Source organism: Beauveria bassiana, assembly GCF_000280675.1.
Source record: "Beauveria bassiana ARSEF 2860 unplaced genomic scaffold BBA_S00005, whole genome shotgun sequence".
NCBI lineage: Eukaryota > Fungi > Ascomycota > Sordariomycetes > Hypocreales > Cordycipitaceae > Beauveria > Beauveria bassiana.
The window spans coordinates 86,882-109,548 of NW_007930840.1; the positions used below are offsets into that span (position 1 = coordinate 86,882).

Here is a 22,667-nt window from a genome sequence, read left to right on the forward strand (position 1 = left end):
GACTTGATGAGCAGGTGTGAATTGGTTCGCTGTTTGGTGATAAGACTCCGCTTGACAATCTCCAGCTGCCCAGCGCAGATTCGTATCCTTGTACAGTCCACACCACAAGTAGCCAAGTCTCGCACGGGGGCAAGGGGGCCAGACGGGAGGGCTGGCTGGGCGGCACGGCGGGAATAGGCAATATAACGCTCATCTTGGACGAATATGCTGCAGAATGATATAGATGGCGGCGGCGGGGGCCAACGCCAAGCCTGGCATTAACACGGCTGCATGTCTCGCCTATCAATCAGTGTGCGTGTGGTGAGCTTGGCGGGATGACTGCCGCTTCGTGCAGCTTTCTTCGCAGTGGCGACCTCTTTCGTCCTTTATCTGAACCGATTCTTGTTTTTGGTGTCTTGATATCCTGGCAAAGCTTTTTTGATTTTGTGTTGGGTTGTACACCACCAGCATGCGGCTTTCAAAGCGATGCGATGTGACGAGCTTGGCTAGAATCAATGCTGCCGATCCCTCCACGAACGCTCCTTTTCAAATTAGTTATTGTTCGGCGCACCATAAATACCAAATGCGTGCTGAAAAAACGAGCATCGAATCAGGCGTAGCCTTTCCCCGCAAACCCGTCGCGTTGGAAGGCCAAAATAGCGCATCGAACAAGGCAGCAAGATGATTGGTTCTGAAGGCGTCCAGCTGCGACTTGACATAATTCCAGAGTCCAAACGTGATGAAGATTGAGTCAGGGTGAACATAGCTTTTACTGGTACGCTGCTCTGGCTGTTGCCTGCCCGAGGCGAGTTGGCTGCATTTCAGCCCGCCAGCCTGCATGGAGCGACTTTATTGGCCGTCTCGCACATGTCTAGATGCGAAGCCCATGCTGAGCTCGACACAGCTGTCGAGCTTGGAATTGGGCTGCAACGACAATGCACTAATAACAAATACGAGTAGATTTTCTTAGCGCCTTTTCAACTGTGACGATGTTTTTTTTCCCTGGCCGCTTATCGATCGGCAAGAGTTGCCGTTACCACACATTGCCCGCAGCCAAGAGAAATTGCGGCTGCAATAGGCAAGCCTCGTCGGAATAAGTGGCCTGCAAGCTGCAGACAACACTCGAAAGTAACAGACCTGACAATATTAGAAAGCCATCTGCAGCGTGCGTAATATGCGGCAGATCTAACTATGGCAGGCTAGCAGCTGCTGAGCGAGTCGAAACGCTGCATTGTGCGGTGGGTTTCTGGACCAATTAATTTCTTTCGTGTGTAAGATAAGTTTCTCAGCTTCCTCCCATCTTCCTTTGGTCCTGCTTCTCGGGTTCTGGGGAAAGACAGGTTGCTGTTCTCGGTGGCTGGCACTAACTAGAAGCTCATGTGCGAATGGGCTCCACCGATTGGCTTACGGTGCTTGGCGACTTGGGTGCCATCATGGACTGCGTAGGTGGTGGCTTGCGTCTCATCGCCTTGGAGTCTTGGCTGCCACATCGCCCCTCCCCCTTGTCAAATTGTGGGCGATCCTGGCAAGCTGCGCTGGCGAGTCATATTCGCGGTCCACGTTGAAAGTGGGCGAATACAACGTGGGAATTGCGGACAAGGGAATATAATATTGACAAGATACGGATACATAGAGGAGGAGCGGACGGAAATGGGCTGCCTCTTTGCACGCAATACGGCCGCAGTAGGCTGCAGCAGGGACCGCCAATGTGCAGTTGGCAGTGTGATTTATTGACGGCGAAACCAGCAGGGTCCCGCGCTGGTGCTGCTTCTCTTGCCACCCCTTGTTTCAATCGTTCGCGCAAACGTGGATCTGTGGCCTGTTCATTCGACAAAGGTCACAGGTTGACGGTTCATTTTGCGTGATATTGTGCTAATTCTTGGCAGCCATTCGTGACAATGGTGCGAGAGCCACTTGTGGACTGTGGTCAGTGACGGAGCCTGGGTCGTTTGAGGTTGGCGGCGACTTATTTGCGCCTGTGGGAATAGGTGTTTTCTTATTTCTTTGAATACTGCAAGTATTGATTAGCAAAAGATAAAATGACCATGATGGAAAAATTAAGCGAGTCGTACACAGGCGCCGTCAACACTGGAAGCGTCGCAGCAGCAGGCCTCCGCCATACACCTAGTGGCGCCCACAATCCTTCGACTGGCTGGAACAGGCTGGCCTCGATGGTTATCTTTTTCCATCAGTGCGATGGCGAGACTAGTAGAACTGATTAGCTCAGCTAGTAGGTGGCGCTGCCTTCGTAGAGGGAGAGGTGATGGCGTTGGTGCGGCTGGTGCAAGCGTGTCGCCATTGATGTCGCCTCGCCTCAGTGTCGCCTTGGTGTCGCATCTGGCTGCGCGGTTCCACTTAAGGTTATTTTTCTTGCGCACTTCAGGCTTGCTCCCGCCTGGCTTCGCCGCTTCGACCACGCCGCTTGTCTCATCTCCAGTTTTCCAACCCTGCTTTTTCTATTTCCTTCCCTTTATTACGCTCCTCTCGCCGCTTCATCTCTCTGTTGCACCCTCTTGCTTGCCCTCACACCAGACCTTTCATTTTTCCTCCCCAGGAACATCTCTACTTTTTCTCGTCGTCGAGTCTCATTCGACATTAATCGCTACGCGTCATCACTCTTATTTGCTACATGGACACGATTGCCGCGCCATCGCCGTACAGGCTCGCCCAGTTGGCTACCGATGCATACGAGCTGCCCCTCAAGGTCTTCACCCAAGGTGGTGGCTCGTCATCGCCGTCACTTTCCCACCTCTGCCTCCTCGTATTCGAGGCCGTTCTAGAAGTCGTCTGCGTCAGTTTGCCTGGCTATATTATTGCACGACTCGGCCAATTCGACGCCGATAAGCAAAAGTTTCTCGCCAATCTCAACGTCTCGCTCTTCACACCATGCCTGAGTATGTTCAAACGCGTCCCGAACTCGCCTTACCACGTGTATCTCGTAGCTGACGGCCCCTTATCTTGCAGTCTTTACCAAGCTCGCCTCTCAGCTGAGCGCCGAGAAGCTGAGCGATCTCGCCATCATCCCCGCCATCTTCGTTGTTCAGACCCTCGTCTCCTGGACCGTCGCTGTCGTTGTCGCTAAGCTGTTCCGATTCAACCGTCGCGCTTCCAACTTTGTCATTGCCATGGGCGTCTTTGGCAACTCCAACTCGTTGCCCATCTCTCTCGTGCTTTCCCTTTCCCAGACCATCGCCGGTCTACATTGGGATAGGATACCTGGCGATAATGATGACGAAGTCGGCGCGCGGGGCATCCTTTACCTCCTAATTTTCCAGCAGCTCGGCCAGCTCGTCCGATGGAGCTGGGGATACCACGTACTTTTGGCCCCCAAAGAGCGATATCTCGAGTATAATGACGAGCGCGCCGAAGAGGGTCAATTCCGTGACGATGTTGCCCAAGCCCCTCTCCTCATCGAAGGCCTCGAGGGTGATACCGAAGACGAGGCCGATGGGAGCGACCACTACAATCCACCAGGCCACACTCCCGTAGGCGGTACTTCTCGTGCCTCTGTTGATGGATCGTCCGATGATGAAGGTATACCGAAGAAACAGCTTCCCAACGGACACCAACAGCCCGACTTTTCCGCTATTCCCAGCGTGGAGCGCAGAGAGCAGGAAGATGAGGCACCCACGAGTGTTTTAGGCAAAGCCCGGCTGCGCATTCACAAGACTCAGGCACGCATCGTCGCGGGCATCAACAGCACCCGCCTCCGCGTCTATAGGTCCCTTCCCCGCCCTATCCAGTCCGCCGTCTCAGGCCTTAGCAATGTTGGCCTCAAGTTCATCAACTTCCTCTGGGACTTTATGAACCCTCCTCTCTGGGCCATGTTGATTGCCGTTTTGGTTGCTTCCATCCCGACACTTCAGCGTCTCTTCTTTGAGGAAGGCTCTTTTGTTAAGAACAGTGTCACTAGCGCTATCCAATCTAGTGGTGGCGTTGCTGTTCCCCTCATCCTGGTCGTCCTTGGCGCTAACTTGGCCCGCAACACCATGGCCAATCCCGACAGCATCGACATGGAGGAGGAGGAAATCGGCACAAAGCTCCTGATTGCGTCGCTGCTGAGCCGCATGCTCCTCCCCACCATAATCATGACGCCGATTCTGGCCCTGCTGGCTAAGTATGTCAACGTCAGCATTCTCGACGACCCAATCTTTGTCATTGTCTGCTTTCTCCTCGTGGGTGCCCCCAGCGCACTTCAGTTGGCCCAAATTTGCCAGATCAACAATGTCTATGAGAAGACTATGGGTCGTCTGCTCTTCCAGAGCTACGTCATCTGGTTCGTAATTCCAATGCTCCCCAAATCTGCAGCATCAACTAACAATTGATTAGGATTCTCCCCTCCACGCTCATGCTTGTCATGCTGGCACTCGAGGTCATCGAGTGGGCTCGCTTGTAAGCTCAGGATATGCATCTTCAATTGTACCAGCGTTCTGTGACATTATTGTCATTTTTCTTTTTTGTTTGCATGTGACCTACCTGGGCTGATTTCCCTTTGGCGTTTTGGAGCTATCATTGTATTTGAAAAGTGCAAATTGAGCCTAGTAAATGGCTGCTACATGTTCGCCTTGGGAACACGGATAGTTTTTGCTTTTCGTTTGACAGCAACTTGACACGTTGATGCTATTTCTTCTTCTTCTCTCACGTTCCCCGGGTACATTTGCTATCTGGGCCTGGCCAAATTGCTTCAACTGGAACACCTAACAGAATGAAAAAATGCGAATCGACATGAAACTCAAACCCGTGTCCTATACTTTCCAGTTCTTCACCCATACACGAATAGCATGAAGTTGCAGAACCGCCTGTGCGCCGTGTACAATGATATAATAATCCCATAAAGGCAAATTTCCTAAACGTTCCCATTGACTGCCTGTGTCGGGACCAGCGCCCAGTCCCTAACGTTGCCCTTGAAGTCGCTGATTCGCACGGTGTTGATGTCAACGACAATGACGCGCACGTCCTCCCCCGCGACGAAGCGGCTCGTGTCGGCCTCACCCTGGGCGGCGGGCGTGAAGAGGGCGCCGCCGTCCTCGAATGTATTGTTTTCGAGGTGCTGGGCAACGTAAAACTTTTCCTCTTCAGAGCCCGTGGGGGCCAAGCGCGCGGCACCTCCTATGGTGGCGCTAATGCTGGACATGGCAGAGCTGTTGAGGCTGAGGAGCAGGTTCGCAAGACTGGAGGGAGGCGCAGGATCCGGGGAGCCGCCAGAGGGGCGGCGGCCGTGAGGGCGGTGGGAGACCCCTGCAAAGGGATCAGTACACGTTGGAAGCAAATTCTGATGGGGAGAGGGGGTTGGCTAACAGTCATGGACGAGCAAGGAAACGTTGGGGTTGGCGATGATGTTTGTGGTTTTGCGAGAGGCGGGGTTCGTAGTCATGACGATGACGGGAGCGGACGAGTGCGGCGACGACGGGAGGTAGGTGTAGTTCATCAGGGATACTTGGGGCACGTTATCGGTGCAAGTCGCGAGATGCAGCTGTTCGTGAATGGAGCAACAGTCTACCATTAGCCTGCTGTCCAGGTACGAGGTGGGCTCGAGGTTTTGAACGTACAAATCGGGCATTTTCCAAGCACTGGACAACCTCTTGGGGGAGCGTGCTGGTGACTTGTTTGTTGGTGTCGCCTTCTGAGGCCTCGTAGTTGAGGGGAATCTTGTCCATTGCTCTAGAGGACTAAGTCTTGAGCCGTCGGGAGAAGGTGGTGATGCGCGCTGCTGGCCAATGTCAGATTTGCTGAATCGGCTAGGTGCAGGTGAAGAAGCTGGGATGGCAGATGGGACGATGACCCCGCTAGCAGCTAAGCCTATCGCAGATGGATATGCAAATACCTAAGGCGCGGGTGAGAGGAGCAGTGGCTAGGTAGGTCAATACCTACCTAGGTAGTTAGTGGCTGGTGCAGCGGCTTCTAGACGATATCTACGGTAGGGCATTTTACTTTATAAAGGCTAAGCAGAACCGCCAAATAAATTTCAACGTAGCATTCCATGCTAAGAGTTTTCTATTTATATTCGAGATCTAATTTGCGCTCAGGTCAGCACTACATGTCCCCAGTCTGGGGTAAGAATTGTAGCGGGTTACCGGGCGCGGCACAGGGCGGCCCAGCGCATTTTTGGTCCAGCACCAGCTTGTTTAGTACCTAGCACGCGGGTGACAAAAAAAAAGGCCCATAACGAGAGTACCGAAGTTTAGCTGCCTATATTTAAATAATTCTTAATAAACCCTAGAAAATGTTTATTAAGTAAAAATAAAGACTAGATTAAAGTTTAGTACCTAAATTATCTTTCATGTCTTTTATGAACTTTTATTAATTTTCTATTATTTACTATTCTTTAAGCCTTTTGTTTAAGTATTATGCGGACGCCTTGCAAGAATGGGCCAGCTTTTTTGTCACCCCCTTGCCTAGGTAGGTAATCAGTAGGCACCTAGACGTCACACGACCCTAGGCCGCCGACTGTAACCGGCTACTTTCGGCTCCCCACGGACGGCTTTAGCTGCCTGTAGGTAGCTTCTGTGTTGCTGGTCGCGGACGGCGTCTTCGACTCTCTAGATCTTATTTTCGTTTCTCACTTTTTTACTCCTTCCATACAAGTCATTGACTGAGAACCCCCTCGGCAATTGTATCGCGTGCCTTTTCTGGTGGTCTCTGTTTTTGGTTTCTAGAGCCAGACCTCTGCGTTCATTTTCTATCTCTCCTCTGTTTACCATCACAAACCGAGCCATGCGTTCCCTAAGGGCTAATCGCCGTCTCGCGCTGCGGCCCCTCCCTCGATATGCTTCCACCGCCTCTGGCGTCCTCAAGACGACCGCCATCCAGTCTGTTTTGATTGCCAACCGTGGCGAGATTGCCATCCGAATCAATAAGACGGCCGAGCGCATGGGCATACGCGCCACCACCGTCTACACAGATGTCGACGCCAATTCGTGGCACGCCTCCTCTGGCTTCCAGTCCCTCGGCCTCGGCCCTGCCAAGGGCTACCTTGACGGCGAGAAGATCATTACCCTTGCCAAGAAAAATGGAATTCAAGCACTGCACCCCGGCTACGGATTCTTGTCCGAGAATCCCAAGTTTGCCGAGCGCTGCGAGCAGGAGGGCATCGTCTTTATCGGCCCGCCCCCCTCAGCCATGTCTGACATGGGCGACAAGGCCCGGTCCAAGGAGATTATGAATGCCGCCAACGTTCCCTGTGTTCCCGGCTACCATGGCTCTGATCAGGGTGAGCAGCAGCTCCTGGAGCACGCCAGAAACGTCACCTTTCCCGTGCTGCTCAAGAGTGTCCGCGGCGGTGGTGGTAAGGGTATGCGCATTGTCATGACCGAGGATGAGTTCATGACCCAGCTCAAGAGTGCCCGTGCTGAAGCCAAGGCTTCCTTTGGTGAGGGTGGTGAGGTCATGCTGGTCGAGAAATACATTGTCCGCCCTCGCCACGTCGAGGTCCAAGTCTTTGCGGACAAGCATGGCAACACTGTTGCCCTCGGCGAGCGTGACTGCAGTGTTCAGCGCAGACATCAAAAAGTGCTGGAAGAGTCTCCCGCTCCCGATCTGGACCATGCAACCCAACAGGACCTCTGGAACAAGGCCCGCATGGCAGCTTCGGCGGTCGGCTACGTCGGCGCCGGCACTGTCGAATTTATTCTTGACAAAGACAGCGGCAAGTTTTACTTTATGGAGATGAATACCCGTCTGCAAGTCGAGCACCCCGTCACAGAGATGGTCACTGGTGTGGACCTGGTTGAGTGGCAATTCCGTATTGCTGCTGGTGAGAAGCTCCCTCTTGACCAGGCCCAGGTTGAGGAGCAAATGGCCCAGCGCGGTGCCGCCATCGAGGCTCGTGTCTACGCCGAAAACCCTGAAAAGGGATTCATGCCGGATTCCGGGAAGCTCGTCCACGCCGTGCTGGCCGAGAGCCTCAAGGCGGACGAGGATGTGCGGCTAGACTGGGGCTTCGGTTCTGGTAGTGTGGTTTCCGAGGCTTACGATGGCATGATTGCCAAGCTGATTGTCCGTGCTGACACTCGCGAGACTGCCATTGCCAAGCTGGCCGCCGCTCTCCGCAAATTTGAGATTGTCGGTCTCAGCACCAACGTCGAGTTTCTGAAGCGTCTCTGCGAGTCCCCTGCTTTCATCGAGGGTGATGTCGAGACTGGATTTATTGATAAATGGAGAGATGAGCTTTTCAAGCCCCGTCAAATCAAGGGTGAAGTCTTTGCCCAGGCCGCTCTTGGTGTGCTGAGCTTCCAGGCCAATGAACCCGGGCCCCACGGCGTCTCTCTCGGGTTCGGTGCCCCCAACAGTACCAGCGAGCGCAAGCTTGCTTTCAAGGTCCTTGACGGCTACAGCGCCAATGAGGGCGAGGTTGTCGAGGCCAGCGTCGCGCAGACGGGACATGATCTCTATACTATTTCCATCAGCCGCAAGGGACAGGAGGTCCCCGAGGTCTTTACCGACGTCTCCACCAAGCGCACCACCGAAGGTGCTGTTACCAAGGTCAATTCGCTCTTCTCTCACGAGCGTATCCACTCTACCGTCGTTCCCAAGGAGGATGACATCGACACAAAGGTGACGATCTTCCAACATGGTGTCAAGACGGAGCTGTCTCTTCTGCCGCCCCAATGGTACGAAAAAGCTCTCGGCCTCAAGGAGGTTTCCGCCTCTGTCGCCGCTCCCATGCCCTGCAAGATTCTCAAGAACGAGGTTGAAGAGGGTCAGACTGTCAGGAAGGGCACCCCTCTTGTCGTCATTGAGTCCATGAAGATGGAGACTGTTATCCGCTCACCCCAGGATGGTGTCATCAAGAAGCTAGCCCACAAGGAGGGTGATATCTGCAAGGCTGGCACAATCCTTGTTTTATTTGAGGAAGATGCCAAGGCAGAGGAGTAGTGGAGAAAAAAATTCAAGCGCAAACAAGAAGATAACATGTCAAGACTAAACTATGGCGTTTGAGGGCATTCTGCATGCGTGTATATAGGTTTCTATTTGGGACGATTTATGGCAAAGTTAGATGCTTTGCAGGAATTTTTCACATTTAGAAGAAGGAATGCAAATTATGATACAACTGCAAAGACCAGCTCACCTGTCTGCCTTTTACAAGTGCTATTGTGAGCGATACTGGCCGTATGAGAAGCACTTTATCTTCTACACGTGACTGCGCGTTGCCTGGCACCGCTTCAAGGTGTGGTCGTCGCGTCGCCCGCGACCCACCACAAAATAGTGGCAGATGTTGGTCACTCCTAGGATTATGTTGCTACAACATCAATGCCCGAAGAATTACATACACAAAGCTTTTGAAACAGATTTCCACAACAACCCCGGTGATGGAGAGATGGCAACGATTTAGCCACACAAGATGGCCCCCCTCCCAGATATAGGCGGCCTCGGCGGCGGCGGCGGCCCGCCCCCATCGACCCTCGCTGCGCAGCTCGTCGAGAACATATCCGCCTCATCGAGGTCGGCGCGGTCCGACGACAACGCCGAGCTCAAAGGGCTTTTCGCCGTGATTCAGCGCTTCAAGGACCAGCCGGAGCTTCTGCGGACGCCGGCGCAGCGCACCGAGCACAACCACATGCTCGTCTACGTCTACTGCCGCGTGGTGCTCGACGCCGTGCGCCTCGACGACCCGCTGCTCAACTGGCCGCACGTGCGCACCGAGGCGCTCAAGGCGCTCACCTTTTTGCGCTTCACCATCAACGAGACGCCGGCTGTGCTGTGCTACGCGTCGGCGACGCACGGGTTGCTGTTCCGCGGCGCCGAGCCCCTCTGGGTGTGGCTGCTGCCGAGGTGGCTCCGCATGCTGGGCCACCCGGAATGCGAGGAGCTGGAGAGTGCGATTGAGGGGTTTCTGCAGTATTTGCTGCTGACAGTTGCGAGGGTATCGAAACTATGGCCCATGACGGGGCCGCTGACGGTGTATTACCGTGGTTGCTTGACGGGTGAGTGCTGGCGCGGTGCTTAGTGCGAATATTGGCTAACATGGTGGTCATGGTAGGCCTCATTGAGAAGTTACAATCGCCTGCGATAAATCTCGCGAAAACGAACGCATCGACTGATATAGAATTGCCGCTGGTCCACGTTCTGGACCAAGTGCTGGGAGGACCGAGTGCGACGCCATCCGTCTCGCTTATATATCACATCAGGCGCGCGCGCCAAGTATTACGGCAGGCGCATAGCCTGGCGCGAGTTCTTGCTTATCCCCTGATTTGCCAAGATTCTGCGTTTTCCTCCATTGCGCCCATGTCGGAGATTGGACCCTGGCTCCTTGATTCGTGGCTGGACCTCTGGTCGGCGCAAAAGAGACTCGAGGGCGACGAGAAGAGATCGCCTTTGCCATTGATTGGCATGGCTGTAGATGTGGCCAAGGCAACCAAAGGCGACCATGCTGTTGCGACGGCCACGAAGAACAAGGTATGCACGACGCTCGTCTTGCTGTGCAGCGAGATGGTGTCTGCGCCTGAAGAATTAGCCAAAGCGGATGCCGGTGGTGATGCGGCCAGAGCCAGTTACTGTCTTGCGCTGGTTGCGATTGCTCAAGCGGCTCTGCAGTTGCCCACAGTCAGTCGCCTGGTGGCATCGAAGCTAGTCAACGAGCTTTCTCTTTTACCGGCGCAATATCCTGCGCTCGGAGAAGAAACTGACGTTTGGGTAAGGAAGCATGGATTTCTATGCTGATTAGAAACATCGCTGACGAATAATAGAGATGTGGTGTTCTTTTACGTGAAGTTGTCAACCATGATCGGCTTCAGACTTTGCCTTCCGCAACGCATCCGTCGTTGTTTCAAGACGCAGAACTAAGACGTTCCGTGGCAAGCATGCGTCTAGTACATGAACAACCGACTGCACACGGCAACTCTACTAAAAGAAGAAAATTGAATGAGCTGTCAGACAGGGATGCTACCTCACAGGCAATCAAAAATTTATACGCCGCACTGGAGCTAGCTGCACCTGCGCAGGAGAGAGTACTTGATTCGACTCTTATACTGTAAGTCGTCTTGTCTCTGAAGCATTTGAACAATTGACCAACACATGACAGAAACGCGATGGCTGCATCGAATGATGCCATGAATTGTCTAGCTATTGACATGATGTCAAAGTTGTGCTGTGTTCTAGATAATCAGCTCTATGACCTAGCCGAAAATGAGTGTGCCATTTGCTCTGGCAAAGCTGTTCTTCGAGAAAACGTGCAGGCGCATGATATCAAGACTATTATCCGTTCTATATTTGCCGAACTCAGCCATCGGTCCAACTTTCTGGAGTCCCGCCGGCCGCGAGTCGCCGCGATGCTTGCTTTGCGCCGAGTTCTTCTCCATTGCGAAGATGCTACTGCTCTCAACTTGGAAACCTCTGCCCTAGGCCAGTGGTGCCTGCAATCGTTAAACAGCTCCATACGAGAGCTGCGCATCGCAGCGGGCAGAGTAATTGTTACCTTTATGCCACCAAAGGCGACACCTTACATTGACGACAGCTTACTTTCGAGGAATCGTAAGAACACGATTGCTTTGCTACGTTCGGTTTCGGACAACGATCAGGCACACCTTGTCGAATCTCGAATTCTAGTTTGGGGACAGCTTGGCCGAGTCATGCCAGAAAATGAGCTCAATCTTGTCCTGATCAAGTTGCTCGAGTATCTTGGCAGCAGTAACACTTTTGAAGCTGCTGTCGCATTCAACGAGCTTTTAAATTTAGCCGATTCGCGCAGCACCACGCCACGCCGCTTGCTCGAACCTTATTGGAAAAGCCTAGCCTACATGGCGACAAAAGACATGGTTCACAGACCGCAGAGGAGCAGAGCGATAGCAGAGCTTCTGCAACTATCTATAAATGAACTGCTGCTGCTCATCCAAACGCACGCGCTTCCGTGGCTGGTCTTGGACAAGCGCACAGAAGTGATTCAAAAGTTTGCCGAGGCACGACAAGAGAATATGGGCTGGCAACCACTGATGGATAATTCAAACCTGGCTGCCATCCTGTCACTTCTCATGATTCAAGAAACTGACGATATTGAAAGTTTCGTCAGAACGCGATTGAATGACGTTGGTCTTCATCTGCATGACCGGCCTATTGTTGAATTGCTGCAAATTGAACCTGTCATGATTGCGATTGAGCTCTTGAAGGCTGCCGGACAAGCAGATGGCGCAAGAAAGCAAATCATAACTGAAGCTCTTCGTTGGATGGCAACGAGCATTTTGAGTGCGAACCCTGAGACCAAGAAGCTTCAAAAAGGGAACATCATTGGCAGGTTTCTGCAATCACATATCCTCGGTTTGATGGCTCGCCTGACAGATGTGATCAACGACCCAGCGACAATGCACCCTGGTGAACTGGAACAGCGCAACTGCATTCGCGCCTTGGACGAAATGATCAACCTTTGCCAGTCACATGCACGCATCGCGCGCCCGCAAATATCTGCCTGTCTACTCGCAGCCCTGGCACAGGATTCTCTCAGGGATATTTCGCTATCTTGCTGGGCATCCATGCTGATGAACTTTGGAGAGGAGGATGTCGAGGCACTTCTGGAGACGACGTTTTTCATTGTCAAATACTATTGGTCAAGTTTCAGTCCATCTTCAATCGAGACGGCCTGTGCCATTGTGTCGTTCCTGTTGGATCACCACGGGGCCATTGTTCAGACTAACATTAGCAGCTTGCCCTCTTTTGAGGGCATCTCAGCACTGGCCAAGCTGGAAACAAAGCTACAAGCTCTTCGGCCCAAGCTCCTTCCTGAAGAGCTACTCCCGATTTTTGCCAGAAGACTTCGCCATGAAAATTCCGGTGTTGTACAGCAAGCCCTATATGAGCTTGTACCATATCTTCGTGCCAACCAGAGCGCGCTCTACACCTCCAACGTTACTCAGACGGAAAATGTCGTGACAGTCCTCATGCGTGCTTTGTTGGATTGCGCTTGCAAGTACAATAATATTCACGGAAGTATCAGCCGTCTCTGCGTCGAGTCGATGGGCCTGATAGGTTGTCTGGACTCGAACCAAGTTGAAACGGTCCGCGAGCAGCGGTCTATCGTGGTCTTGAACAACTTTGAAAGCTTCCCAGAGACAACCGACTTTGCGCTGTTTCTCTTGGAAGAGATTCTGGTACCGGCTTTCCTTTCCGCAACCGACACTCGCCTTCAAGGATTCCTGTGTTTTGCCATGCAGGAGCTACTGGATAGGTTCGAGATCAAGGCCGCCATTGCGATGCAAAACACTGGAGGTGTCGCCGGCAACGACATTTACCGCAAATGGATTGCGCTGCCGGAGAACGTGCGCGAAGTAGTCACTCCTTTCCTCACTTCCAAGTACATGGTAGCTCCCATGTTGCCGGTCAAAGTGGAATACCCCATTTTCAACCCTGCAAAGCCCTACGGCAACTGGCTTCGGTCTTTTGTCATTGAGCTCCTGCGAAACGGGCAACACCCTCATGCCGATATGCTTTTCGAGCCGTTGTCGCGTGTTATTCGAGTCAAGGACTTGTCAACGGCCGAATTCCTGCTGCCGTACCTTGTTCTCCATGTTCTTCTTGGATCGAAAAGTACAAACCATGACAAGGATCAAATTCTCCATGAGCTTACCAGCATCCTGGAGCACAGTCCATCGGAGGACGCCTCGTATACTGAAAAGGAAGAATTCAAGCGCTACTGCCATGTAAGTGGATCTAGACTTGAGGAAATCATTGCTTACCAACTGATCCTGTAGGCTGTATTTCGGGTTATTGACTACGCAATGCGCTGGGTGCACAGCAAGAAATCCTCAGGCAAACTGTCGAGCGAGGCTAAGGAACAAGTTGCCAACATCCAGGCTATTCTGGACAACATCTCTGCTGAACTCATCTCGCAGCGCGCGACTGACTGCAATGAGTATGCGCGCGCCTTGTTCCATCTGGAGCAGCATGTTCAGAAAATGGAGCAACATAAACGAGAGCCCGGCGACCGCGACCGCATGCTGCAGCGACTGCAAGACATTTATGCCAATATAGATGAGCCGGATGGCTTGGAAGGTATCTCGGCTCATCTTCATGCACTGGACATCAATCAGCAAATTTTAGGCCACAAGAAAGCAGGCCGGTGGACGGCTGCGCAAACGTGGTATGAAATCCAGTTGGCAGAGAAGCCAGATAATGTCGATGTGCAAATCGAGTTGCTCAGCTGCTTGAAGCAAGCGGGCCAATACGACGTGCTTCTCAATCATGTCGAATCAATGTTTACAGATTCGCCAAGTGATGTCAAAATCATGCCATATGCGGTCGAAGCCGCTTGGGTTACTGGTCGTTGGGAAAGTCTCGGCAAGTTTGTTGAAAAATTTCAAGGCGACCTAGCTCAGGACTTCAATATGTCCCTCGCATCAATCTTCTCATCGCTTTACAAGAACAAGGCGCACTCGGGTCTTAACCAAACAGTGCAGGGAATGCGGGAGAAGATAGGAGCAGCAATGACTACGTCTGCGACAGCATCGCTGCAAGCAGCTCACGACTCTCTGCTCAAATGCCACGTCCTCGCTGATCTCGAGGTAATTATTAATCTGAGACCCGACAGAGAGGATGATCGAAAACAAGCCCTGGGCTTGCTAGATAACCGGCTGGACATTATTGGAGCCTACTTCTATGACAAGCAGTACATTCTCGGAATTCGAAGAGCGGCCATGGAGCTCACACGACCAAAGTTTACCGATCTCGACATTTCCGCACTTTGGCTTACCAGTGCTCGCCTTGCCCGAAAGACGGATGCTACGCACCAGTCTTTCAATGCTGTCCTACACGCCTCGCAACTGGGAGACGACTCGGCAACCATTGAAAACGCAAAGCTACTATGGAAAGACTCGCATCGTCGACAGGCCATCCAGATGCTTCAAGGCGCAATTGAACGCAACCGCTTCATGACGCAGACGGGAGTCTCGATCACGGCAAGCTCTAGTAAGCTCAGCCCCCATCAGAAGCTCCTAACAGCGCGTGCGCAGCTGCTCCTGGCCAAGTGGCTTGATACGTCGGGACAAACACACGCATTGGCACTGCGTGAAAAGTATCAGCAGCCGCCCAAGACTCATTCCATGTGGGAAAAGGGCCATTACTACCTTGGCCGTTATTACAAGAAGATTCTGGAAGCTGAGCAGCCCTTGAAAATTGATGATCAGAGCGACAACTACGTTACTGGAGAGATTGCGAGGCTGGTTATTGAGAATTATCTTAGGTCTCTCACATTTGGCACAAAGTACCTCTACCAGACTTTGCCGAGAATATTAACGCTGTGGCTCGATTTGGGCGCCCAGATTGGCAAAGCCCCCGAAGGGAGGACGTCGCTCTCCCGCGAGCTTCACAAGCGCCGCGCGGATCAGCTCAATCTGCTTCACACGTTTCTCGACAAGTACATCAAGAGGCTGCCCGCGTACATTTTCTACTCGGCCCTGCCACAGATTGTTGCTCGCATCGCGCATCACAATGCCAGCGTCTTTGAGCGACTCGCGCACATCATCAGCAAGGTCGTGCAGAGCTACCCGCAGCAGGCACTTTGGAGCATGATTGGCGTCATGACTACAAAGCAGACAGGAGAGCGCAAGACGCGAGGGATGCAAATCTTGCAGACCCTTCGCAGCACGTCGAGGAGAGTGGAGGGGTCGTCGTATGACCTCAAGCAGCTCATACGCTACGCGGAAAAGCTCGCCGAACAGCTTCTCCTCGCCTGCACCAATGGCGACTTTCAGGGCACCAAGACTGTGCACGCAAGCCTGACGCGCGACCTGCGCTTCAACCACAAGTGCACGCCGTGCCCGTTGGTCGTGCCGGTCGAGGGCACGCTGACGGCGGCGCTGCCCGCGGCGTCCGAGTACTTCAAGGACCATCGACCGTTTTCGCGCGACGTGGTCACGATTGACTGCTTCCTGGACGACGTGCTGGTGCTGAGCTCGCTCGCCAAGCCGCGCCGCCTGACGGCCCGCGGCAGCGACGGCAAGCTCTACATGCTGCTCATCAAGCCCAAGGACGACCTACGCACCGACCAGCGTCTGATGGAGTTTAACGGCCAAATTAACCGGTCGCTGAAGCGCGACGCCGAGTCGAGCCGGCGGCAGCTGTACATTCGCACCTACGCCGTCGTGCCGCTGAATGAAGAGTGCGGCATCATCGAGTGGGTGCCGGGCATCAGGACGATGCGCGATACGCTGCTCACACTGTACGCGTCGCAAAAGATTTACCCCGAGTACATGGCGCTGAAGCAGCTCATGGACGAGGCGTCGACGTCGGAGAGCAAGATTCGCATCTTCACCGACGACGTGGTCGGGCGCTTCCCGCCGCTGTTGCCGCTGTGGTTCGTGCAGCAGTTCCCCAACCCGTCGGCGTGGTTCGCGGCGCGCCTGCGGTACACGCGCTCCTGCGCCGTCATGTCCATGGTGGGCACGATGCTTGGGCTCGGCGACCGGCACGGCGAAAACGTCAACCTGGAAGAGGGCAACGGCGGCATCTTCCACGTCGACTTTAACTGCCTGTTTGACAAGGGCCTCACGTTTGCCAAGCCCGAGCGCGTGCCGTTTCGCCTCACTCACAACATGGTGGCCGCCATGGGCGTTTACGGCTACGAGGGCCCGTTTCGCGCATCGTCGGAGCTGACGCTGCGCATCCTGCGGCAGCAGGAGGAGACGCTCATGACGATTCTGGAAGCGTTTATATATGATCCTACGCTGGATCTGCAAAAGGAGAAGCGCGCGCGCAAGAGTGATGCGGCGGTGCGGCTGCAGCCGCAGAGCGTCGTGGACAGCATAAAGAGAAAGCTCAAGGGCTTGCTCCCGAATGAGAGCATTCCGCTGTCGGTGGAGGGTCAGGTGGAGGAGCTGATTAAGCAGGCGGTCGATCCGAGGAATTTGACGGCCATGTATATCGGATGGTGTCCGTTTTTGTGAGAGCTAGTTGGTATTTTGTGTATATTGTTACATGACGGTGTGGGTTTCTTGCTTTGTCGTGATATATGAGCAGTATCAGGGGGGGAGCCCAACATTAGGTGGCGTTTAAGGGACTAGAATTTGTCGTTGATTATATGAATAGCTATGAATCAATTTGGATTTTGCAGTCATGATCATTGCAGCTTTTCTTCTTGCATTCTGTCTTTAGTTTTTCGCACGCGTGAGCTTGCAGTTGACGCCATCTTTGATGGCGAGGGTGAGGCAAATGTGCTCCGTCCACGGCGTATCGTCAGCCGTCTCCACGGCCACATACTGTTGCGCCATGCGGACCAAGACGTACAGTGCCTCTGTCAGCGCGTATTGCTGGCCGAGGCATATGCGCGGACCGCCGCCAAACGGCAGGTAATCCTGTATTTGTAGCAAACGAGGTTAGCTGGAAACAGGCCAAAGCTGGGCAGGGATAGTTAGCAGACGTACCCATCCGTGGCGCTGGGTGGCCCAGCGCTCCGGGTTGAACTCGGTAGCGTCGGGCCCGTACAGGTCGGTGCGGCGGTGCATGGCCCAGGCCGAGTAGACGACGCCGGTATCCTTGGGCACGAAGACGGGCGAGGTGCCGTTGGGGCCGCCGCCAGTCGGGAGAATGGTGTCGCGGACGGCTTTTCTGGCGTTGCGAAACACGGGAGGATAGAGACGAAGAGCTGGCATCGACAGGTTAGTCTTGAATACATTGCCGTAAGGGGGGGGGGTGTCAAAGTCTACGGCTTACTCTCGTTGATGATATACTTGACGAATTTGAGATTGCGGAGCTGCTCGTAGCTGGGTGGGTGGCCGTTGAGGTGCTGAATCTCGTTGCGCAGCGTGCGCCAGATGTTAGGTCTACGCGAGAGGACGTGAAAGGCGCTGCTCAGTAGACTAGCCGTGGTGTCACGGCCCGCCGTAATCAGGCTAATGAGCTCGTCGCAAATGCGCTCCTTGTCGTCAAAGTCCCTGACGAGTTCTCTGAGAATTAGATAGCGATGCTCGGGGCCGGCATCCTCGTGCCCCTCGAGCAATTCACCATCCGCCGTCTTCTTTTCGCGCAACGCCGCGGCCTCGTCCACAAAGGCGCGGACGTAGTCGCGGACAATCTGGAACGCGCTGTCTTCGCGGGGATCCTTGGGATAGAAGCGGTTCAGCGGACCGCGACGCATCTTTTGCGTAATGATGTCGAGGGAAAGGGTAAAGGCCTCGCCAAACGCGACGTCGCGGGCCGAAGGCCGCACGAGGGTGTCTGTGGAGTGGCCAAAGAGGAACTCACTGGACGAGTCGGTTGTGAAGCGCAAAAAGCAGTCCTGCAGGTCGACGACGGCGTTGGGCTGGTCGTCGCCGGGCAGCACCTGGAACAACTTCGCGACGTGGCGCTCGAGCATGGCGAGATCGGCGACCTGCTCCCTGGAAAAGTTGCGGCGCAGGCGTGCACGCGAGCGTACCCATTCCTCGCCCTCGGAGACAAAGATGCCGTTGCCGAGGAAGCGCCCGAACAAGGCCCTACGCCCACCGATGGAGTAGTCCTTGCAGTTGGTGCCGAGTATGCAGCGGACATTGTCGGGGTCCCTGGTGACGACGATCTGGCGACCCTGGATCCATGTGTAGTAGGTATCGGCGCCTATGTCCTGAAAGCGCTGCAACTCGCTCGCCGTGAAGCGGTGATTGCGCGCGGCGGCAATGTTGGCGAGTATCGCGTCGAAGCCAAAGAGGGGATCCTTGTGCGGGTATGCGGCCGGACGCTCGCAGTCGTGCAGAGCGTAGGCCCGGCCGAGAGCTCGCCAGGCAATTAGATGACGAAATATGGGGTAGCCGAGGACAGCGATGAGGCTTAGAAGGATGAGGTCCCGGACGGGATGATCGCTGAGGACGGCGACGGTGGGGGCAAGTTGGCCGAGAGCCATGCTGGGTTAGCTTGCTGGGCTGTGATGTGGTCGGGTGTGTCTCAATAGCAACAGCGCTGCTCTCTGGGCAAGCAACTGACTTGATGGTGGAAGCTCAGTAGGCATTCAACCCCCAGGCGATGGAGGTATTTGTAAACTGACGGCCGCGTGACGGAGAAATATGAGACACGGCCGAGATTCATCCATCGGGAAAAGCCCCCCCCCCTACATTCATGGCGGTTGCGAGCGGCACGGTGCCATTGATGGGCGACGTCACCCGTTATGTGTCTTGAGATGGGCTTGACCTTGTTGTGAACCTTGGCTAGATGACGTGGGCGGTCAAGCGGTCAAGTCACTCGTGTGGCGAGAGGTCGAACTGCGCGGGCGGGCATCGCTGAGGCGCTGTGAGTGGCTTGTTCGTCTTCCAATCATTTGGTGGACTATTTAAAAGGTCATGTTCGTAGTGTGGCACCTGCTCCAGATATGGAGGGTGACTTGCAGAATGCCTGGACTGATTGCATCGCAACATGTATTAGAGCGTCAGCTTCGGATATGGAATCTTGACTGGTGTAACCAACAGACTGTGTCGTCAATTGAGTGATGGCAATGATGAATCAAGATGAAGACTCTAGTAAGCGGCAGCACAATGACTTTGCGCTCTACTCGCGCTTCTTTGGTGCAGTGTATGGCATGTAAGAGCAACACGGATTGGATCAATACTCCACGCCACAGAGAGACTCAGCGCTGGACGCCACATAGAGGCACTCGGCGCCACAAAAGGCAGAGTTGCAGTTGTCACCAAGTACGGATCATGCAAATCGGTATAACTGGTCGTGCTGGTGCATCTGTTATAGTGATCGAAGTTTTTTTTTTTTTTTTTTTTTTAAAAAAAAAATTCATCGAGGTGACGCTGTCTTGGTACTGCGATGTGACCCTGTCGAGTAAATACCGAGTTTGTTACCCGAGTGTGGCTCACCTGTTTTTTCCGATTCCGATTGATGCGCCTGTGCCTAACTGGCACGTACTGAGGGGAATTTTGTCAATGTGTAAATCGAACCAAAGACTATCTACTTACTTGGCGCCGCCACAAAGGCCAGTAGCCTTGCAGGCGTTTGCACCCCTTAGCCAGCGTGCCAAGTAGTGTTAGGGCACAGATCGGGCCTGTAACGACAATGTTGCCTTCGTTGGAACTTCTGACAATGCCAAGGACTACATGACAGAGTAAGGCTATCTCGATCATTCCACGGAAATGACGATTTTCTCAAATTCTTCCTTTCATCTTTTGCTCAACTATGTAACTACCTATCGGAACAATCCGCCGATATTGACCCCGCTTATTCACGCCTCTTCATTAGCTAATCTTCGCAACGCCCTTTTTCAGACAATGCCTCGCCGTTGAAAAAGTTACATTGGCGCCTGGAAATCTAAATGATTTCCACGCACGATTTTTTTTTTCTTGAATATATATACATTATATAATATATTCAAGGTCTCCCTACTGCGTCGAATTTTGCACGGATTTTTCTGCTTACAAGTTCACGTACATCACTGAATTACTACAGTAGTGTGGGTCTCTTTGTTGCCTGAGCCAAATATTATCTCCAGGGTCCGTCAGATTAGCTCCTTCATCAAACAGGAATAAAAAAATTGTCGCATCCTTTGTTACGTTTGCCCCCATCATACAACCGCTCTCTAATTGTCGGCGTCTTGCCATTGCAGCGTTTCGCAACCTTCTCCTCTCTTCTTTCCCCCATATTCTCCTCTCCCTCCTACCATTAAACCAACCATGCTACGAGCGACTAGCCGCCGACTTGCAGCCACGGGATTGGCCTCGTCGCGGAGCTACTCCAGACTCGCAGCTGCAGCCACCGCGCCCACATGCAGACCTGCTGCCATTGTTCCCCCGCAGCTCGCCTCGAACCATTCTCTCTCTTCCCTCCAACAACGAGGTTTCCGCACCACCACCCTCAGAATGGCTTCTACCCGCTCCGAAAGCGACGCCTTTGGCGAGATCCAAGTTCCTAGCGACAAGTACTGGGGCGCCCAGACCGAACGATCCCTCGAGAACTTTCGCATCAATCAGCCTCAGGATCGCATGCCGCCCCCCATCATCAAGGCCTTTGGTATCTTAAAGGGCGCTGCTGCCACCGTCAACATGCGCTACGGTCTTGGTGCGTTCTTTTTTCCTACCTCCTACTCCCTCCGGCTCCTCGGGCTGCTCCGGCCTCCACCGGCGCAGGCTCCGTCGCTGCCCGAAAAAAGCCGCATGCGCCGAACCTATACCACCACGCGCGCATTGCACTCTCGAATGAATACTAACACGGCGTAGACCCCAAGATTGGCCAGGCCATTCAGCAGGCCGCCAAAGAGGTGGCCGATGGCAAGCTCATGGACCACTTCCCCCTCGTCGTCTGGCAGACCGGCTCCGGCACCCAGTCCAACATGAACGCCAACGAGGTCATCTCCAACCGCGCCATTGAGATTCTCGGCGGCAAAATGGGCAGCAAGTCGCCTGTTCACCCCAACGACCACGTCAACCGCAGCGCCTCCTCCAACGACACCTTCCCCACCGTCATGCACATTGCCGCCGTCCTCGACCTCGAAGGCGAGCTCCTTCCCGCCCTGCGCAGCCTTCGCGCCGCCCTTCAAGCCAAGGTCGACGCCTTTGACACCCGCGGTATCATCAAGATTGGCCGCACTCATCTGCAAGACGCGACGCCTCTGACCCTCGCCCAAGAGTTCTCTGGCTACGTCGCTCAGCTCGACTTTGGCATCAAGCGCGTCGAGGCTTCTTTGACCGACCTCCGTCTGCTCGCGCAGGGCGGCACTGCCGTCGGCACCGGCATCAATACCTTCAAGGGCTTCGCCGAGGCCATTGCCGAGGAGGTGTCCAACATGACCGGCACCGAGTTCAAGACGGCCCCCAACAAGTTCGAGGCCCTCGCCGCCCACGACGCCATTGTCCAGGCTCACGGCAGCCTCAACACCCTCGCCACCTCCCTCACCAAGATTGCTCAGGACATTCGCTACCTCGGCAGCGGTCCTCGCTGCGGTCTCGGCGAGCTCATCCTGCCCGAGAACGAGCCCGGTAGCAGTATCATGCCCGGCAAGGTCAACCCCACCCAGTGCGAGGCCCTCACCATGGTTTGCGCTCAGGTCATGGGCAATAACGTCGCCACCACCATTGGCGGCATGAACGGCCAGTTTGAGCTCAACGTCTACAAGCCCCTCATCATCCGCAATCTCCTCCACAGCTCTCGCATCCTTGCGGACGGCATGCGCTCGTTTGAGAAAAACCTGGTCGCTGGCCTCCAGGCCAACGAGGCCAAGATTGCCAGCATTATGAAGGAGTCGTAAGTGCTTCTCACTCTTTCTCGCAAGAAACTACGAAACTAACAACTGCGAAACAGTCTCATGCTTGTCACTTGCCTCAACCCCAAGATTGGCTACGACATGGCCAGCAAGGTAGCCAAGAATGCGCACAAGAAGGGCCTCACCCTGAAGGAGAGCGCCATGGAACTCCAAGCCTTGACCTCGGAAGAGTTTGACACGCTTGTTAAGCCCGAACTCATGGTCGTTCCCAGCGAGTACAAGCAGTAGATGGTGTGCTGTGGGCGGTGGAGAGTTGTGTACTGATAGCGAGCGAATGAGCATTGCGACCCTAGAACATTGATGGCGTTTACGGCATAGAAATAAATAAAATAACGGCATCCTCATAAATTGTGTGTCTCGGTATCAAGACACGCCATAAAAGACAACTGCCGGCCTAACTCGATGATCGCGCGACGAATCTAGCATCCTCCAGTTGAGTCTGTTGGCGACGGATTCGTCTGATCTTGTTGGCGTGGTCATGATTTCCTAGATGGTTTTAAACAGCAACAAGATATCTCTCGAGTAGAAGCCGACATCTCAAATG

At 54.0% G+C, this 22,667-nt stretch overlaps 6 protein-coding genes across 6 annotated transcripts; 4 read left to right on the forward strand and 2 right to left on the reverse strand.

Moving 5' to 3' along the window:
• Positions 1–2,608: 2,608 nt before the first annotated feature.
• BBA_02331 (membrane transporter) lies at positions 2,609–4,375 on the forward strand (the record flags this gene model as incomplete). Its single annotated transcript, XM_008597428.1, has 3 exons — positions 2,609–2,873; positions 2,944–4,255; positions 4,309–4,375. The coding sequence occupies 3 exons, from the start codon at positions 2,609–2,611 to the stop codon at positions 4,373–4,375; spliced, it is 1,644 nt and encodes a 547-aa protein (XP_008595650.1).
• Positions 4,376–4,825: 450 nt separating this feature from the next.
• On the reverse strand, positions 4,826–5,636 carry BBA_02332 (pyridoxamine 5'-phosphate oxidase; the record flags this gene model as incomplete). The annotated part of the gene is made up of 3 exons (XM_008597429.1): positions 4,826–5,217; positions 5,278–5,452; positions 5,529–5,636. The coding sequence occupies 3 exons, from the start codon at positions 5,634–5,636 to the stop codon at positions 4,826–4,828; spliced, it is 675 nt and encodes a 224-aa protein (XP_008595651.1).
• Positions 5,637–6,693: 1,057 nt separating this feature from the next.
• Positions 6,694–8,853, forward strand: BBA_02333 (carbamoyl-phosphate synthase subunit L; the record flags this gene model as incomplete). Its single annotated transcript, XM_008597430.1, has 1 exon — positions 6,694–8,853. The coding sequence occupies one exon, from the start codon at positions 6,694–6,696 to the stop codon at positions 8,851–8,853; it is 2,160 nt and encodes a 719-aa protein (XP_008595652.1).
• A 466-nt stretch (positions 8,854–9,319) lies between these two features.
• Positions 9,320–16,844, forward strand: BBA_02334 (phosphatidylinositol 3; the record flags this gene model as incomplete). Its single annotated transcript, XM_008597431.1, has 5 exons — positions 9,320–9,902; positions 9,959–10,611; positions 10,665–10,948; positions 11,000–13,604; positions 13,656–16,844. 5 exons carry the CDS (start codon positions 9,320–9,322, stop codon positions 16,842–16,844), a joined length of 7,314 nt encoding a protein of 2,437 aa, XP_008595653.1.
• Positions 16,845–17,048: 204 nt separating this feature from the next.
• Positions 17,049–18,772, reverse strand: BBA_02335 (Cytochrome P450 CYP584E2; the record flags this gene model as incomplete). Its single annotated transcript, XM_008597432.1, has 3 exons — positions 17,049–17,252; positions 17,322–17,542; positions 17,611–18,772. The coding sequence occupies 3 exons, from the start codon at positions 18,770–18,772 to the stop codon at positions 17,049–17,051; spliced, it is 1,587 nt and encodes a 528-aa protein (XP_008595654.1).
• Positions 18,773–20,537: 1,765 nt separating this feature from the next.
• BBA_02336 (fumarate hydratase) lies at positions 20,538–22,351 on the forward strand (the record flags this gene model as incomplete). Its single annotated transcript, XM_008597433.1, has 3 exons — positions 20,538–20,922; positions 21,081–22,104; positions 22,162–22,351. 3 exons carry the CDS (start codon positions 20,538–20,540, stop codon positions 22,349–22,351), a joined length of 1,599 nt encoding a protein of 532 aa, XP_008595655.1.
• Between the last annotated feature and the right edge of the window lie 316 nt (positions 22,352–22,667).